General features: G+C 44.8%; 5 protein-coding genes across 5 annotated transcripts; 3 read left to right on the forward strand and 2 right to left on the reverse strand.

Annotated features, from left to right (window-relative positions):
• Nucleotides 1-4,185: 4,185 nt before the first annotated feature.
• On the forward strand, nucleotides 4,186-6,128 carry CCR75_005884 (uncharacterized protein; the record flags this gene model as incomplete). The annotated part of the gene is made up of 3 exons (XM_067963958.1): nucleotides 4,186-4,212; nucleotides 4,504-5,178; nucleotides 5,241-6,128. The coding sequence occupies 3 exons, from the start codon at nucleotides 4,186-4,188 to the stop codon at nucleotides 6,126-6,128; spliced, it is 1,590 nt and encodes a 529-aa protein (XP_067818979.1).
• On the reverse strand, nucleotides 5,601-7,680 carry CCR75_005883 (uncharacterized protein). Its single transcript, XM_067963957.1, has 2 exons — nucleotides 7,246-7,680; nucleotides 5,601-7,185 (listed from the first exon to the last, which is right to left on the reverse strand). The coding sequence occupies exons 1-2, from the start codon at nucleotides 7,428-7,430 to the stop codon at nucleotides 6,192-6,194; spliced, it is 1,179 nt and encodes a 392-aa protein (XP_067818978.1). The 5' UTR covers nucleotides 7,431-7,680; the 3' UTR covers nucleotides 5,601-6,191.
• Nucleotides 7,681-7,711: 31 nt separating this feature from the next.
• On the forward strand, nucleotides 7,712-8,872 carry CCR75_005882 (uncharacterized protein; the record flags this gene model as incomplete). The annotated part of the gene is made up of 1 exon (XM_067963956.1): nucleotides 7,712-8,872. One exon carries the CDS (start codon nucleotides 7,712-7,714, stop codon nucleotides 8,870-8,872), a length of 1,161 nt encoding a protein of 386 aa, XP_067818977.1.
• Nucleotides 8,873-9,282: 410 nt separating this feature from the next.
• CCR75_005881 (uncharacterized protein) lies at nucleotides 9,283-14,578 on the forward strand (the record flags this gene model as incomplete). Its single annotated transcript, XM_067963955.1, has 6 exons — nucleotides 9,283-9,578; nucleotides 9,636-10,559; nucleotides 10,629-11,625; nucleotides 11,684-11,869; nucleotides 11,956-12,639; nucleotides 12,704-14,578. 6 exons carry the CDS (start codon nucleotides 9,283-9,285, stop codon nucleotides 14,576-14,578), a joined length of 4,962 nt encoding a protein of 1,653 aa, XP_067818976.1.
• On the reverse strand, nucleotides 14,020-17,534 carry CCR75_005880 (uncharacterized protein). The gene is made up of 2 exons (XM_067963954.1): nucleotides 15,630-17,534; nucleotides 14,020-15,556 (listed from the first exon to the last, which is right to left on the reverse strand). Exons 1-2 carry the CDS (start codon nucleotides 15,746-15,748, stop codon nucleotides 14,692-14,694), a joined length of 984 nt encoding a protein of 327 aa, XP_067818975.1. The 5' UTR covers nucleotides 15,749-17,534; the 3' UTR covers nucleotides 14,020-14,691.
• Nucleotides 17,535-18,178: the final 644 nt, after the last annotated feature.

Below are 18,178 nucleotides of genomic sequence, written 5' to 3' on the forward strand. Positions count from 1 at the left end.
GCCCTTATGGCATCGTCCAACTCGACAAACCATCTCAAGAGGGAGTCTTCTTCGACTCCCCTATACTTAGAGATATCAATCTTTAGAGTTTCGGGACGACGCGTTTGCGTCGTCCCAGGTACAGGGGTCTGTACCTGTTGTAACCTCAACAGTTCTGCCTGTTGAGCCTTGCTGATTCAGCAAGGCTACCTTTCCCTTCATCTCGTCAGGTTCATGTCGTATGAACTTGGCGATTGCTGAATGGAGGGTATCTCTGTCCAAATTGAACAGCATTGCCAAGATTGCATCGTTTCCAACGGCCGAACTCATTCGTTCGACCGCACTCCTTTCTATGTCACTTAGAAAGGAGTAGCTTTCACGCGAAACGCGATGCGTATTCCAACTATCATCTAACATGTCCATGTTAGATGAAGTAAATGTGGTCCTTGGACGGACTACAAAGTGCTACCAGGTGTAACGGGGCACTACGACTTGTACTGCTTCAGTACAAGTCCACTTCGCACTGCTTCAGTTGCGAGTGGTGCCTTACGTTATTTCACGTACACTGGTACGTGCAGAGGAAGACTTCTCTTTAAGGTAACTAGCTTAAAGGGTAAAATGAAAACTGTATGTTTACAATTAAGTATCTCTTCTATCTATCTTGTAAATGCTAACTTAATTATAAATAAATACTAAACATGCAATTGAATTCTTATCTTATCGTATCTGTCTCTCTCTTTTGTTTACATCTACAGCTGATTAGTCTGCGGAATAAAAATATATAATGGCCTATACCTATTGATGGATAAGAATTCTGAACATTACTATTTAAAGTAATATCCTCCAAATATTATCTACCGTTTAGATAATATATTAATTAACAACCTTTAAGAGTTAATTTCATGTAACGATACACCCAGTTACAACAAGGGCTTTCCAACGCCCCGGCAACATTAAATCGTCTAGTGACACAACTGTTCCGCCCTGATCGAGGTTATGCACAGACTTATTTCGATGACATTTTTGTCCATAGTCGTGCGGAGCAGGTTCGGTTGGATGTGGAAAACCATTTAGACCATTTGCGAGCAGTGCTCGAGTGTATGCGCACAAATTAATTGTATGCCAATGCATCTAATAGCATTTTTGGCGCAGACGAAATTCCTTTTCTAGGATGCTTTATTGGAAAGCGAGGCCTTAGAGCGGATTTCGCTAAGATAAAAGCCAAAGTAGATTGGCCGGTTTTTAAAAAGCAAATGCTTTGCGTAAAGGGTTGGGTATCGCCAATTATTTACAGAAATATAGCAAAAATTACGCTGATATGGCTAGGCCATTATCTAATCTTCTTAAAAAGGATACAGAATGGTGCTGAACTAGCACAGAGCATAATGCTTTTCAAGCAATTAATGATGGTCTAATCTATGCACTGATCCTGGCACTGCCAAATCCAAATTGGCCTTTCAGTCGTCTGTGACGCTTCGAATTTTGTCATTGGCAGTGCTCTGTTACAAACAGATGTTGACGGGCGTAAATGTGTTATTGCGTTTGAGTCTAGACAGCTTAAAGCTGCGGAAAATAACTACCCACTTCATGACAAAGAGTTTCTTGCTCTGACGTAAGCTCTCGTCAAATTCAGAGTTTATCTGCTCGGGTCTAAGCCGTTTGTGATATATACAGATCACGCGTCATTACGCACTGCGACTAAGTCGCCCCATTTCTCACAAAGAATGGCCCGATGGCTATACTTTTTCGCCGAATAACAACTTTAAGGTGAAGTATAAGCCTGGCAAGCAGAATGCTTTGGCCGATGCGTTATCACATAGGCCGGATTATGAGCTCTCTCATTGAACGACTATCACGTCGCCTATTAATGAATTAATCAGTTCGGCTTACGCCAAGGATGAACTGTGTGTAGCTCTGCTATGAGCTCTATAGAACTCTGATTCCGGTATTCAATTGCCGGCACGTTTCGTGCAAGGTTACATCGATTTCCTATCGATATTGCTATATTGCACGGACAATGCGGATCCTCCGCGTGTCGTTGTACCTCGTGATGAGGATTTGAAGTACCGAACCCTCTATGAGGCACACGATACTGTCCTTGGTGGTCATCTCGGTAGAGAAAAAAACTTCGGCTCTGTCAGCCAGATTTATTGGTGGTCCAAACTTTAGAAATGGGTCACACATACGTTCGCACATGCGAAACTTGCCAACGGGTTAAACTCTTGGTACATGCTGCTGCGCCACTGGCAAGCCTGCCCGTACCGATAGATTGTTGGAGTCCATTAGAATGTATTTTGTTTTCGGTCTACCGGAAGATTCGGCTGGTAACTCCGGCATCGTGGTCTTTGTTGACCGATTGAGCAAAATAGCTCACTTAGCGGCCGTGCCGGATTCTATTTGGTGAAGGTACAGCAAGGATGTTTATTGATCGCGTGTAACACGGTTTGCCAGTGGCAATTGTCTCGGATCGGGCTTCGTTTCTCAAGTAAATTCTAGAAATCAATTTTCTGAGTGCTCGGCACCAGATTGAATATGTCCACTGCGGTACATCCGCAGACCGATAGTCAAACGGAACGTGTCTTTCGCGTCATTGAAGACGTTTTGCGCAGTGTTTGTGCTGAGACACCAAAGCGCTGGAGCTCAATGCTCCCAGTGGTGGAGTTGCGATAAATAACGCTGTACATGCCTACAGCCTATACTTCGTTCTGTATCAACGGTATTACCCACCCACGCGTTCCGTTAACGATGTCACCGCGTGGGAGAATTAGCCGATACGCTGCTGAAATCAGCCCTGTTTCCGTTCGAAAACAAGTAATCGAGTTTCTTGCGACGCGATTAAGTGTCTTAAGACATGGGAGGGCTATGATGGCTGATAGCCAAGGCAAACAAAAGGAACAAGTAGATGCCAAAGGCAGAAGCTGTATTAAGTTTATATGATCGGTGACCGAGTTTTACTAAACGCTAAAAAATACCTACCAACTTGGTTTCTGCGGTCTTCAAGACCAAATTGCGCCCGCGCTCTATTGGACTATTTACGGTCGTGGCCAAGAAAAAAGGCCTAGCTTATACGTTAAGCCTTTCTAGCAAGCTGCGTACACAACCAGCGTTCTACGTTGGCTTGCTTAAGCCATATCGGGACCCTTCCCACGTAGACTTAAAGGCGCCTGCGCCGAGACAAGCGGTCGTGCCGCAGATTGCTGCATCCTCACCAGGATGTCCAGCTGGCCCTCTAAACGAGGTTGCTAACGCTCCAGCGTTTAAAGACGGTCCCGAACCGCCTCGAAAGAGCTCTTAACCCGATAAGGACCTCACGAAGAAGCTGCACTGGTGCGTTAAAGCATCAAATGATTCCGCCGAAATTTTGCCCCCCCCCCGCGCGCTGCTTGATGCGCGGGGAACCTTCATTTCACATGGAGAGACTTTTAAAGCGACGTCGTCGTAAGGACCAATACCAGTATCTGCTGAAGTGGCTAGGGTACCTCTCTTCTGAAAACTCTTGGGGGTTTGAGGTACCTCTTTGGCAAGATTGTTCGTACGCCGTTGACGTTTTTGAGGACCAAGCTCAGGGTCAACTCGCGTCAAACGACGCTTTACACCACTAGACGCGGGATTGGGTGGATCTGTAGCCTCACACATCGGTTGGAGAACCGTTGTTGTGGTATATTTACTTTATGGGTCAAATACCCTTTTATCCTATCCTATTCTAAAATAGTTCAATACTTAAGATCCCTATTTATTATGGGTGACTAATGTGTTGTAGCCAGATATAAATCTGGCGAACGAAATCTATTTTTTTGTAAGTAGCTAGGGTAATGTTTTATAGTTAAATAATCAAATAAAGTGCAGTTTCCCTTATGATCTTTAAGCGTTGAGTGCCTTCCTAAGGCTTGCACAGTAATCTGTAAGAGATAGAAGCCTTTTGTAAGGTATATTCTCTTGGGCACTAGTTGCCACCTGGTTCTACGAATCCCTGAATCCCTTGAACTAGGATTGCTTAAGCTTTAATAGCTTGTACGACTCCCTGAGTTGTTAAACCCATTAGTTCAATAGAACTAAGAGACTCTCTGAGTCTGAAAGTCTTCCTCTGACTTTAGGAGCGAGGTAGCTCCGCTACAGCACCCACCTTCATTGTAATCACTAGCCCTGCCCCGTTTCAAGTAAAGATACGGTTAGAATATGACAATATAGGGGGTACACAGCAAAAGCATGGAGGAGACGTACAGTAAGAACAACGTAAACTTACTAGCTATTACTGTAATCTAAACTTACACAGATGTACTAATTATCCGAGTGCTACTAAACTATTCTTATTAAACTATTCTATAAAAAGATGACCTTGAGAAAACTTCACGACAAATTAGTTTTACCACAAATAAGTCATTTACACTAAAAATTCCACTAAAGTTTTTCTTTCCATCCATCCAAGAAATCGTCTACTATGGTGCGTCCAACCCTGGCGCTCTAGCTCCTCGCCATCATTCATAGTAACCCATATATAAAAAAATCTTCTTTTATCAATTACAGGTCCGTATTCGCGAGCCACAGCGCTTTCCTCTCGGCACGCGTGTCGCCAACCCTCTTGAAGGACGCACTGGCGAAATCACGGCCTTTGACACCGATTCGGGGCTCTACACCCTCGTGTACAACGACAACCACCACGACATCCTCACTGCTATCCAAACGGAACAATTTATCATTCGTACATCTGTAAACGACGCTACCGAGCAGATTTCCACGATCAATACAGTGGATCCAAACCAGTTCTTAGGGGTTACCGTCACGAAAAGCTCCAAGAGCTACGATGGCAAAGTACTCACGACATCTGGCCACGTGACGCAATATTTTGCCGATATTCAACGATATCGTGTACTGTTTTCCGATGGGTTATACTCGGATATGACGCTAGAAGAGGTCCAACAAACTTTGAACGTAAAAGACTCGGAATTTGATTCCGAAACGAAATGCTCTCGTGAATCGTTTGAAACGATAATGGTATCAAAAAAAAAGCAAAAGAGGATAAAATCCAGTGTATTTCACGAAGAAATAAAAGAACGACCGCTGAATACGCAACGATTTGATAGTCGCAAGACCGCGTATACAATGTGTCGCGAAGTGCTTCGAATCATAATGAGTCAGAAAAAAGTCGTGAATTTTTGTTCCGAAAAGCAAAAAATCATTCTTTCCAACACAGGACTTCAGGTATTTTTTCAATACAAAAAAAGTGTTGGATGCTCGTAGTGATAAGTGTTGTCTCTGTATAGCCAAAGAAAGCATTGGAAGCATTTGTCGAATCCGATGGATTAATTGCTTTGGAGAAACTCCTCGTATATTGGTTTCGACTTGAAACGACTCGACCAGCGTCGTTACTCGTATTAAAACTCTTGGCCATTCTTCCAAATGTAAAGGAACTCCATCTTCGAAAAACCAACATTGCACGGGTCTTACGAAGCATTGAAAAACTGAGCGCTTCGATGATTGAAATCGATCTTGTGTACGGGGATCTTGCACATTGGATTATTCAAAAATGGGCCAAAACCGCCATGAATCGCTCCTTTCAACGTTCGCCACGGGATTTGCTACTAGACCAGCACGCACAGATTCGTCGAGCAGCGCCAAAGGCACCGATTTGTATCGTTCCTGATCGGAATCGTTTGAAACAAAAGGAAACCATGCGATTAGAAGCTTTACGTGCTCAATCGGATGGGTTTGTAAATTCTTTCGATTCCAACGAAGCCGTCGTGCTCTATCTTCCTCAATTGAATTCGCTTGGATCGGAAACTTCACGTCGTCCAATGCGTCAAACGCAAGTGATTGAATCGCTTGCAGCAAAGATTAATCGGGACTATGAAGATTCGTGGAATCGGCATTCGATAAGTCATCCTTGGAACGAAGACACGAATGGCGCCGAAGGACGAATTGTGTTTGGAAAGCCACAATTGATGCATTTTCAACAAGACGTGCCGGTCGTGGATCTCTTTGCAACAACGCGGAGTAAAGTAGTTGGGAATAACAAGGATCATGGAGGTGGAACGAGTTGTGGCAATAATTTGGAGAGCTTGCCATTGCCAAACAAGACAAGAGTGCCAAAAAAGTCGATTTTGAAAGTTACGGAGGATTTGGTCGCTCCGGCATCACAGGTTACGTGGTAAAAAGTGAAGAAAAAAAGGGTATTTTGGCACTAATTGATATCAAATGACTACAATTTGTACTGTCTATCGAACAAAATCGTAAAAATAGCTACTTAGTCCGTAACGGATGTAAAAAGTGAGACCGCAACACAGCACTTGGAAAGCTAGGAGCATGAGGACGAGGTGGCTTTCCTTCATTGGGCCGAAAAGTACTAGACACAGATTAATGAGTGTGTAGTTGGATCGCGTTGACGCGGGGGTGATGGTCGAGGGTTCAAGGAGACCAGTATGGGCATTAAATTTAGGTAATCGATGACGTGGGCACGGCACGATCCTAAAAAGTTGTGGCAACGAGTATAAAAAATTAAGTACTTGGGGCAAAAAAAAGAGGAGCAATGTTTTGCTAAAGTGACCAAAAATGCCACATACGGCGAACGTCATTCCTCCATAATAGCAAAATGTATCCCCGACAAAGACACGGGAGGGGTACCAATTGTGTTGGAGTAACCCCAACGTTGTTGCCAGGTACGGAACCATGAAGAGCAGCGACGTGTAATGATAATTTTCATTGTCGTGACCGAGTAGAATCTGCCACACATTCTGTATTACCACCGCAACACCAATAACAAGAGATTGACCCGCTTCGAGGCCGTTCACACCAGCGTAAATATTGATCGCATTGGTGCAAAAAACTGCCATCATTCCCATGTATACATAGTAGAAAAGACCCAATTCAGCAATTTCTCCACTGTCACTGAGTGGCACAATCGGGTTTAGAAGGGTGTACACTAGTGTACCCTTTTCAAATAGAAATCGGACTGGTTTAGGTAGTACGACCGCCGTGAGTCCAGCGTAATGAACAAGCAAAGGAAGGGACGCCAGTGGCGGAAAAAGCAACTTATGGCGCCATCGGAGGTCTGATAGATCGTCTGTGAAGCCCAGGATGATCATGGACAGGATACTGATGATACCCCAAGCCATCATACGTCTCACGTCAGCGTTATCGACGACGGTACATACCGTTACGATCAATGCTATGACGTATACGAGGCCTGATACGATACCCAGAGCCTCTGGTCTGCCAGAAATAACGCAAAATTAATGTGGTTACACCAACACTTTGAGTCTTATTACTCACATTGGGATCTCTCCCGCTGGAGTGCCGCGTTTACACAGATCTTTGCCGGATAGTTTCGCCGGCATGAGGCGTCCTACTATGGGAATGATTAGTGCCACAGCCTTGTAGCTGGCAATGCCAATGGCTAATAGGGAAAGCAGGTACATTGTGCTCATAGGCGGTGGGGGGACCACTTCGTCTTGCATCGCCGAATTGTTTGATTTGGATCAATTTACGATGAACCTTGCCAATAGAATGGGGCCCAATTCTTACCGCATTTGAAAAGTTATTTTGAAATATTATTCGGCGGTAGATTACATACAAATAATTATTTATTTTATATTTAAAGTTACAAGCCAAAATATTTGATGACTTAAAAGGGGACGCATTCTAATTATGAGATTTTTTATCCAATGACGTTCTGTTCCGAATCTTGTTTCGAAGATCTCCTCGGTATAGGGTGGTGGACACTCCGAGCAATAGTCGCATGACGGAGGCTGCGCTTAGTGTGTCCATTTCACCATTACTGCCAAGTTCTGTGGAAGATGAAACGCCGCTAGGTGTTTCGGATACTGACGATGGCAAGCGCGTGCGCTTTCAACCCACGCATGCGGTATTTACCCCTCGATTAAGTGAAACCAGCTCGCTACGATACCGGAAGCCGGACGATCGCGTCGTGGGCAGCACTAGCTTAGCGCCACCCTCTTCTGTGTCGTCGATTGCGCAACCCAATTACGACGACTTCTTGCGACGTGTAAGCGTTGTACTGTACCAGCATATCAGACGCTGTGAGAAGCGGCATCGGGACCAGCAACGCAGCAACGGAGTTAACAATGTTGCCGCAACATTTACTACCAATCGAAATGCTTCGTCAATTTTGTTTGCGCAACGTCGGAGCAACGTATGTGACAGTAGACCGCCAATTTTAACGGACGATACCGCAACATTAGTTGAAAAGGAAAGTGCAACCTATTTCGAAGTTGACGAATCAGATGAAGTTGGTAGCCAGAATCCGAGTAGTCTCCCATCTCCACGTTTCGTTGAGTTGCCGGTTGAGGAAACATTTCGGGAGGAGCACTTTGTTACCCCTCAATACAAATACACGTTTGTGAGGTTGCCGCGACTGCACCCATTAACAGTGTACCGTATGGAAAAGATTACGTCGAAGCGACATGTCCCTAGTGTAGACGAAATTTTTCGATTTTGTAAAAATTTGTTTAACAAGGCCCAATTGAGTGCCGAGTGCACGATTGTGTGCCTAATTTATATTGAGCGATTGATGGAGGAGGCAAATGTGCCGCTGCTTGCTGCAACGTGGAGGCCGATTGTCGTGTGTGGCTTGCTTCTAGCGTCGAAAGTGTGGCAAGACCTGAGCTCCTGGAACGTCGAAATTAGCAATATTTATCCTCAATTTTCTCTACAATCAATCAACCGTCTGGAGCGGCTATTTTTGCATCACATTCAATGGGATCTTTACATTTCCGCTTCCGTATACGCCAAGTATTATTTTGCGTTGCGATCGCTGACGGAAAAGAAGGACTTTCGGCGTCGATATAATTATACAATGCGAGTAAACCCGCCCAACTCGAAGCGGTTGGAAGAACGAAGTGCAGCAATCAAGAGCGAATTGTACTCGAAAAGTCTTTGATTTATTAAAAATTCAGTAATTAATTGTGTTTTGTTTGATCGATTTATGCAAGAAAAATAATGTGTATGAAAGATGACAAAATATGAATATTCGACCATGAAAATGGCTGCAAATGATTTTGTTTTGTCGAAGTTTTCTTTTTTAAGTGGTAAATTCCTCGGCACTTTCTTTGCTAATCAAATTAATAAATTTTGATATTTGAAAATAATTGTAATTATAAATTTTGTTTTTGTAAATGGTGGCGCAAACCTGCCGGAAAATTCACGTTTAAGTATCAATACTAAGTTAAGAAATAAAACATAGTGCTAGAGATCTCAAATGAAATGCACCATAATTATGGTACGTCCTATTTGATTTGTTGTGTCCGCATTGCCTTTATCTTGAACATTCACTCTAACAATACGGTCATCATGCGCGCAGTGAAACCTTCATTGGTTTCCGCTACCGCATCACTATGTCCAACATACACGGACTCGGAAAGCGACTCTATTGATGAGCTCCGATCCAATAGCAGTGCCGAGAGCGCGCGTGTGCAGCCAATGGAGCTGCTTCCGTCGACCAGAAAGGACGGCAGCGTTCGTGTTGCCGTGCGGATTCGGCCCATGTTGCCGCGTGAAGTAGCATCCAATGCTGCCACGTGCGTGCAAAAATCGCACGAGGCAAAGAACGCTATCAAGCTATGCGATGGAGTCGAGCGAACCTTTACGTAAAAAGCCTTTTCATTGCCGTCCTCCGCACTTTATATTAACAATTACATTGCCAGATTTGACCACGTCTTTCCACCCTCAATTGAACAGACTGCGCTGTACGATGAAGCACTGCGACCATGGATGACATCGTTTCTACAAGGGTTTAACGTGACGGTCATTGCGTACGGGCAGACGGGATCGGGCAAGACGCATACAATGGGGAACTCCAATCCAATGATATCCAATCCCCTCGTGGGTCCCTCGAAATCAAATTTACGAGAGAAGGGGACCGACGTGCTTGAAAGCGACGAAGGATTGATTCCACGGTTTCTCCATCATTTATTTGCCCTTTTACAAGACGCAGGAAATATAGCTCAATTGTCCGTATCGTATCTAGAGATCTACGGTGAAGATATTTATGATTTATTAGACAATGCTAGTGGCACTCGACGATTGGAATCCTTGCAATTAAGAGAGAATGCGAAAAAAGGCGTGTGGGTTCAAGGACTGACTGAAGTGTCCGTGGCGACTCGACAAGAAGCATTAGAGCAAATGCGACGTGGATCTTTGCAACGAATTACAGCCAGTACTCAAATGAATGAGCGATCGAGTCGGTCGCATGCTGTGTATACCGTCAAGATGATTCAACGAGTGTCGGCGCAAGAGATTCGATCGAGTGTTACAAAGAATCAACGACTTCAGACCCGCACGACACTTGATTCGTCGGATAGAAACGACTCTCAAGCTGTGACTGTATCAAAACTCACGTTCGTCGATCTTGCAGGCAGTGAGCGGCTGAAAAAGACACGAGCAGAAGGAGAGCGAATGAAAGAAGGGATTCAAATTAATGTGGGACTTTTTGCACTTGGAAATGTCATTAATGCTTTGGGCGATGAACAGCGCCGGGCTGCGGCGCATGTCCATGTTCCATACAGGTCCTCAAAGCTTACTCGATTGCTGCAGGATGCACTTGGTGGGAATAGCAGGACGCTTTTCATGTGAGTCTCTATGGTTCTCGGATGGGTTCTGAGTGATTATTTTTGTTACTGACCTGATTTTGTTTACAGTGCGTGCGTGTCTCCTGCGACTCCTAATGCGAATGAGACCTTGAATACGCTTCAGTATGCGAATCGCGCGAAAAACATTCAGAACAAAGCTGTGAAGAACATTGATAGTCGGTCGGCGGAATTAACCAACTTGAGAGCATTTAACCGGCTTTTGTGTCGTGAGCTTGTCAAGGCTATTTTGAGTGATGCTGGTATTGATCATCGTGTCGAAGCTGCTTCTATGACAGATACAACGGTATTAGCGTACTTGAACAAGATTGAACAGGTCATATCATCAGCAAGATTGGAAAGTACTGGAGATGAGTATTCAAGTGAGACGCAGCGACTAGTGCATGGTCTCACCAAATATTTGCACGAGTCGGCATTAAATGATGGGGACCCGTTCGCTCATTCCGTGACGAGCTTAAGTTTCGAAAATGTTGTGAATAATGATCCCCAGGATGATAGCTTTGACCTATATAGCGATTGTAGCTCATCAGTTGCTATCTTAGAAGAGCAACGACCATATACTGACGAACCAGTTAGAACGCCGTATACGATTGACAAATTGGCACGCACGTTGGAAATTATGAACGTTGCGTTTGAAATGCGAGAAATTCAAAGTATTGAAATGCACCAGAAATATGCGCATGAAGTCAAAATTAAGAAATTGGAAACGCAGCATCACCATCAGAAACTAATGCGAGATGGACTGGTAAGCATGATGGAGAGAATGCGCAAACGGCGATCTATGTCTACATTGGATCAAGCATCAATGGCGCGATCCAGCATTGAGCGCAAAATAGCTGAGTTTACGGAGAAACTGGCGCTAATGGATTTTGAAATGGAGGAGATGCAGCGCCAAAAGAAGAAGCTCAAAGGTGAATTGGATACGCAGGTTGCACGCTGTCAGAAAGAATGGAAAGCAAAGTGGAATACAATTAATCAAATCAGGGAGATAAGAGCGGAAGTGCCTGTTAATGCGTTGACTCTGATGGCGCGTAGGACCGATATCAAGGTAAAGTAGCGGTTTTGTCTTGTCCTGTTAATTGAAATTGATGGCCACTATCGAATAGATACGCTTTGATGGCTACGATCTAGACAGCATCTCAGAGTATCTACAGGATGAAGAAGAAGAAATTGCGGCCTATATTGATGCGAATGACGCCTCAATATCGCGAATTTCGCCTCATTTTCAAATAGAAGAATTGTCTTCGTCACAAACACACAAAATTTGGACGAGGATTCAAGATCAGCTTCAAGTATTATAATTCTTTGGTTTTTACAACAGGCAGTATTTAAGGTTACTAAAATGAATTATATGCAATTGTTTGACTTACTCTTGTAGATTGCTTTTGATAAAGAAGCTCTCGAGACTTCGACGAACAAAGAGCTACGCAAACGAGCGCAGATCATCCAACACATTACTTCTGGGCTGGTAGCGTGTAATTGTGGCGAAATGACTGAAGAAGAGTTCATGGATAAGAATGAACAGAATCTTATGATTTGCGAGGATACTATTTTACAGCTTCGCGATGCAATGCGTGCGAAGCAGAACCAACGAGTATCAATGGTCGAAATTCTAGACTCAATTAACTCCTTCGATTCGGCAAAGGACGTTATTAAAAAACTAATAGCAGAGAATTATGCCCAGAAGAGATTATACATGCACTATGAAGAAGAAAATGAGCTGAAGAGCCAAGTGAAAGCTGAGAATGTTGCAAATCAAAGAATTGCTTCTATGAAGGTGGACATGGATCAAAAAGTTGCAAGTATCGAGGCAAAGTATGCTAAGGACGTACAGCATCTGTTACAGATGGTAAAAGAATTTAATGACGCATATCAATCAGTTGATTATAGTCAGGTACAAGCCGAAGCAGAAGTCTGCGACCATTCTGCTTGGAAAAAGCAACAAAAGACGCTTCTTGCCGAAAAAGATGATATAATCGCGGCAATGCGAGCAGATTTGGAGTGTTTTCAAGCATCAGCAAAGAGCATGGCGATGAAGGAAGAAACCTTTTGCTTGTTGAGTGTACGTCATGTAGTGTTGCAAACTGGTAATGAACTTATCTAAAGCGTGACGTTTTGGCGTTTAGCGGTGCCAAGATATTTGGAAAGAATTGGGTTTGAATGAAGATGATCAAGCGAACAAATTACAAGATATCAATGCTCTCTTGATTCGAAAGTGCTCTGAAGAACTTGAAGGACTTGAATTTGCTCGCGAAAAGGTTCAAGCGCGGATTGATGCTGCCTACAGTGTTGTAAGCCGAATGGAAAATGCATTTGGCGTGGTGCAGTGCGTTGACATTCAATCGCTATCAGTTGTGGCGGGGACTACATTACTAGAGCAAGAGACATATTTATTAAAACGTCAAAAGCGTCTGTCGAACGACTTGTGGCATAAAGTATCTGCCCGAATTCAGACTTCAGAAAGGATCCAAACATTGCTAGATAGCCTACAGGTGCGATCGAACGAGGACTTTCGCCATCTATCCAAGGAAGAATTTGGTACTTTAGAGGTTGAATTATTTGAATTAAAAGCAGCAGATTTAGTTGCTTGGAAACAATTCCGAACGAATAGGGATGATGCCGATGCTCTGGATGAAGTATTAAAAAGCTTGAATGATGGGAAAGGTCTTTCTGATATCACCAAGCAGCAAGACGAGCTTTTGCTGAATGCGTTGCTTAAGGAAAAGTCAAAACGCGTCGCGGAGCTCGAGGAATCTATCAGGGCTATTAGAACGGTAACTCGAAACGCTCGGCTAAGTACCGATGATATTATAAAAGTGATCAATTCCTTGCGTACTGTTTGTACCAAAGACGCCATTGTAGACACCAATGGATTCGATTTGTTGGAAGAAATCTGTGCTCAAATTTTACAAACAAATGGCCATCTTGATGTCAGCAAGAAAGCACTCGAAATTGTCGCAATGGTACTGAGAGGATTTCAAGAAGTTGAGGCAGGACGGTCGAATGCGGTGGCATTTCTTAATCGAAGTCGTGAAGAAGCGGCAATATTAATGCACGATATCCCAACTAAGGACGAGGTGAGCATTGATTTTGCTCCTTATTTTGAAATTCCTCTGTGTTGTATTTCTCCGCAGTTGCAGTACGGTGAAAGCTTTACGCATCATCTTGCTGCTGGCAAGAATTTCTTAGTCAATCTAAGCGAGCCCGTGGAGACTTTGTTGCGCAGTTTGTTATTCTCAATGAATGATGACTTCACTGCTTTTGGTATCGATACTGCGGAGCACCGCGTGAGTTTCTTTCTTGGCTCAAAAGAAGAAGGATACGACGCGCGACGTGCTACGCTAAACAAGTATGTCCTACACTCGACTTATGAATTGAAGACTGCAAAGGATAAAGAGATAGAGGCTCCAACACAGTGCAACGATTCATATCTGTCCCGCCTTGATCCTGCATTTCGTGAATTTAGCTGGACCTATTCGGCGACGTTTGGAAATGCTCAATTGTTGAGGCTCCGTGCGTCAATCGGTGACATTGGCGAAGTCACACGCACCGTGCAAAGCGCGCAAAAGAAACTTGGATCGTTACAGAAGATTATGAACATCTTTAACAAAATTAGCGAGTTTAAAACCAAGATTGCCGAGTTTGAAACGAGCGCGAGTCAAAAGGAGCGTTTGTTTGGTAGTTCCTTGCGGCTGTTAGAGGAAGCGCGCTTTCGCAAAGGGGCGGCCAAGCATTATCCCAACCTCCTCTCATCGCTTCGCAAGGAAGTAACTCGATGGCTGCAGAACGAAGACGGGGAGTACGATCTGAGTATTTTGGGCAAAGACCTCAAGAGATTACTGCTGGACATGATGAACACTGACACGGGACTCATGCATCTCGATCTAGGCACTGTACGTCCTTTTAAACAAACGTTAACACCAAGCTCCAGCAGTTCCAACATCCACGCCACTCTTCCTGCTCGCACGCATTCTGCGAATACAACGATCCTAAAACGGTAGTACCAGCCTTCTAAAAAACCATCTGTCATTACACTAGACAAGAAGAGCATAGAGGGATATCAAGCAGAATTTGTATTTTCAACAGCCAAGCGCATTCATCACACCTAACAGAACTACGTCAGCTTAGCGCTCTGTGACTGGTACTTTTGATACTTGCTTGATAGCTCCGACCCGAGACCAATAAAAACAATCGTGACTCCGAGCCACGACATGACACTGAGCTCGTGTCCGTACCAGACGACTGAGAACAAGATTGTAAAGAACTTGCGCGTCGTTGTGATTGTCGTGCACGTGAGCGCCGAGAATTGCTGGATGGTGAAATAGATGAAATTCTGCCCCAATGCACTGCACAAGGAGAAGTAAAAGACCGAGTGAAGAATCGCTGGATTCGCCATGCAGAAAAAGAATCCTTCAAGTGCTTGACCCGTGAGCAAAGCACCAATGCCAGTGTACACGACGGCCCAAATATTTGTGTTGAGCATTTGTTGGTGCACGGACGGTCGCAGCTGATGGGCAATTTCTTCTTGCTTGGGGCCGGAAATCCCGTCGAGTGCGAGCGACAGAAAGAGTAACAGAAGGCCATACGTGCTATTCTCACGCTCGGGGTGCTTGGCAGAACCCTTGCCCAATTGAAAAACAGCAATGCCCGTCGTAATGACGACGACACAAATGTAGTCACGCAGCGTATACTTTTTGCGTCGAATGAGCACACCCATGAGCATCACTGGAATCATTTTGCACGACTTGCCAAGTGCTTGCGTCGGGAAACTCACGTGCTTGAGCGCTTCGTTACTGCAGAGCATCGCACCTAAATAAGCGCCCGCCGTCATTGCAAACGGACTAAGCGGCATACGAGCACGCTTTGGCTTCCATACGAACGTTGCAGCGTACGCTACGAGCGAGTTGGTCACGCATTGGACAAAGAGCATAAAGAGTGTGGATGTGAATTTCTCGCCACTTGGAGAACGGTACGTGAAGCTGCGGCATGAGAAAACATGAGAACTGTTAGTGCGAGCGTTTCAAGTGAGCCGAGTAGAGACGACATATATACATTTTCTCCTGGAAAATGCCATAACTGAGGTAGCAGATGTAGATGCCAGCAATGCAGATTAGCAAATTGAGGATGCTAGAATCTTGCTGACTCGCGTGCAACACCGTTCGGCCCATCATGAAAAACGATCAATGCGTAAGTGAAGTGGTGCCACGTGGAAGGGAAGGTGTTGCGAAGGTTGGAGCAAGAGATTTTGGAATATATTTCGCTAAAATGAAAGATTGCAGGTGTGACAGGGAAGGTAACAAAAAACAGACAGCAAGGAGTACGATTTTTATCACACAATGACTGGTTGCGATCCGAAAAGTAACGTCACTTTTATTTTGCAACGGGGCAAATTTGTATCAAGCATCTAATGCGCAACTTGTGTTGTTTATGCGTCTTGTGACAGAAAGACTGTAGAGCCAATTCTAGACTTTGTAGTATTTAGAGCAACATTTTGCCAGTTACGACGATATTAACACGTGATGACGAACATGCTTCGTCATAATTAACGGACTTCTGTCTCATGCCGTGATCCGAAAATTAATACTGATGCGCACAAACGTAAACAAATGAAAAGTAAATTTAATTAATACTACAAGCGCAATCTATAGAAGCATTAAGCTATGCAACAGTGCTAATTCATATCGCTCCTTTCACGCTTGCAGTTTCTATGTGGTGGCAAGTTGCCATTTCGTTCCAAAATTACAAAAACCATTTTAAATTCAACCAAAAAAACCAAACCGGTCGACTGCAAATTTGCTCATGTCCAATTGTGGCCGTAACCCGCTAATTTCATCGGCAAGTAACGCTCCTGCTCCGAAAGAAAGCGTCCACCCCTTTGAACCATGCCCTGCATTCACGTACAAGTTTCGAATCTTCGTACGACCAATCAACGACACGCCGTCTGCTGTGACGGGACGCCAGCAAGTATGTGGCTGCATCTTGGCAACATCGAGATAACCCTCTGGAAACATAAGCGTCGCCTGTTTAAGTAGCCAATCGTATCGCTTTTGCTGGTCACGTGGTGATTCGTCATCTGTCTTCTTTTGACTCAGAAAATCCACACCTCCAGATATTCGCAATAGTGACGTGCCCAATGGGGCAATCAAAGCTTGGCCACCCGCGTAAATATTATAAAGTGGTGCTCGAAACCCTTTTGCCACTGGCACGGAAAGCACATACCCTTTAATTGGGTAAATAGCCAGTTTCACACCTGCTCGTTTAGCCACTGGTGCGGTCGAGTTGCCTAGAGCCAACACAAATTCATCTCCTTCAATTAATGACCCTCTCCTCGTCTGAAAGGCAATAACCGACGTTTTATCGGTTAAAATGTGTTGCACTTCCGTATTAAATCGAAACATCACACCTTGTCGCATGCAAAGACGATAAAGTGATTGACACAATTTGTGCACATCGCCACTAGTGCCAAAAGCCGATAAAATTGCCCCCGACGCAAACATTTCCGACCGCAACGCAGGCTCCAAGTTGCGAGCTTGGGCCGCTTCGAGCGGCTGCAATTCCATGCCCAACTCGGACAAATGGACACTTCGATCGCTTTCCATTGTCACTTGGAGCTCGCTCATCGCTCGAAAAATTTCAATCGTTCCTTGCGCGGTTTGATCCATGACAATTTCTCCTTTTTTGGTATTTGCCTGCAACTCGCGTAATTTTAACATGCTATAGAACCCTAACTCTCGATTCGTTCGACTATGCTCATTGGACCGATTTTTTCTCGAATTGTGCCAAAACCGTAGTCCCCATTTCCAAAATTTCGCATCTCGAAGAGCCGACATTTCGATTTGAATCGGTTTTTCCCGTACCGACCGTTTCCAATGTGATGGACGTTCGGAGATTGAGACGTCAGTGGATAAACGGGAGGTAAATGAGGCAGCAGGTCGAGCTGTGCTGTTGCCATCGGAGGTTGTCGATAAAGTTGCCGTATTTCGTGTGGCCGAGTGGCTTCGGAGGTCTTTGCGCAAACTGGCCACATCCGACCAACTTGCGTATAGGGATGGGTCTAAAAACGCACTATTGCAAAAACTAACTTGCGTTGCCACACCTCTTTCTTTTTCGACACAAAGCACTTCGTGACCGTGTTTTGCCAAATAGTAGCACGTCGTGAGGCCAATGATGCCAGCGCCACAAACAATAACACGCTTGGTCTGGCGGCGCTGATTAATGCCCGGAATCGGCTCCATCTTCATATTTGCAGGCAGCAACGGAATGCGCATAGGCGGTGGTCGCATGTGGTCGATTGGCGGCAACAATTCGCCTTCAATTGAAGTCACGGGCGGCAAATTTCGGTGCTTCACACTCACCAAGTGGTCCCGAAGATGGGGTGGCAACTCCAAGGCTGCGCCGATTGCCTCGTCCACGGACGACGCGTCCGAGTATCCGGACGAGCTAATTGAAGCCAAACGATCTCGTCGCAAGCCTTTGCTTTCCCCAAGCGGCCGTCGACTCGCGGCAGTCTCCGTGTCCATAACGGGGTGCAACTCGTCCTCCATGGTGCTATGCGAGCCCACGCGCGGCCTCAATACTAGCCCCTTTAGACACCCCCGTGT

Source organism: Bremia lactucae, linkage group LG6, assembly GCF_004359215.1.
Source record: "Bremia lactucae strain SF5 linkage group LG6, whole genome shotgun sequence".
Taxonomy (NCBI): Eukaryota; Oomycota; class Peronosporomycetes; order Peronosporales; family Peronosporaceae; genus Bremia; species Bremia lactucae.

Excerpts from the sequence above, each read along its gene's own strand:
- CCR75_005883 (XM_067963957.1), bottom strand. The coding sequence starts at position 7,430 with ATGCAAGACGAAGTGGTCCCCCCACCGCCTATGAGCACAATGTACCTG. Across the intron at positions 7,186-7,245 it reads CCAGCGGGAGAGATCCCAAT|ACCAGAGGCTCTGGGTATCG; the intron begins GTGAGTAATAAG and ends TATTTCTGGCAG.
- CCR75_005880 (XM_067963954.1), bottom strand. The coding sequence starts at position 15,748 with ATGATGGGCCGAACGGTGTTGCACGCGAGTCAGCAAGATTCTAGCATC. Across the intron at positions 15,557-15,629 it reads GGCATTTTCCAGGAGAAAAT|CTTCACGTACCGTTCTCCAA; the intron begins GTATATATGTCG and ends CTCATGCCGCAG.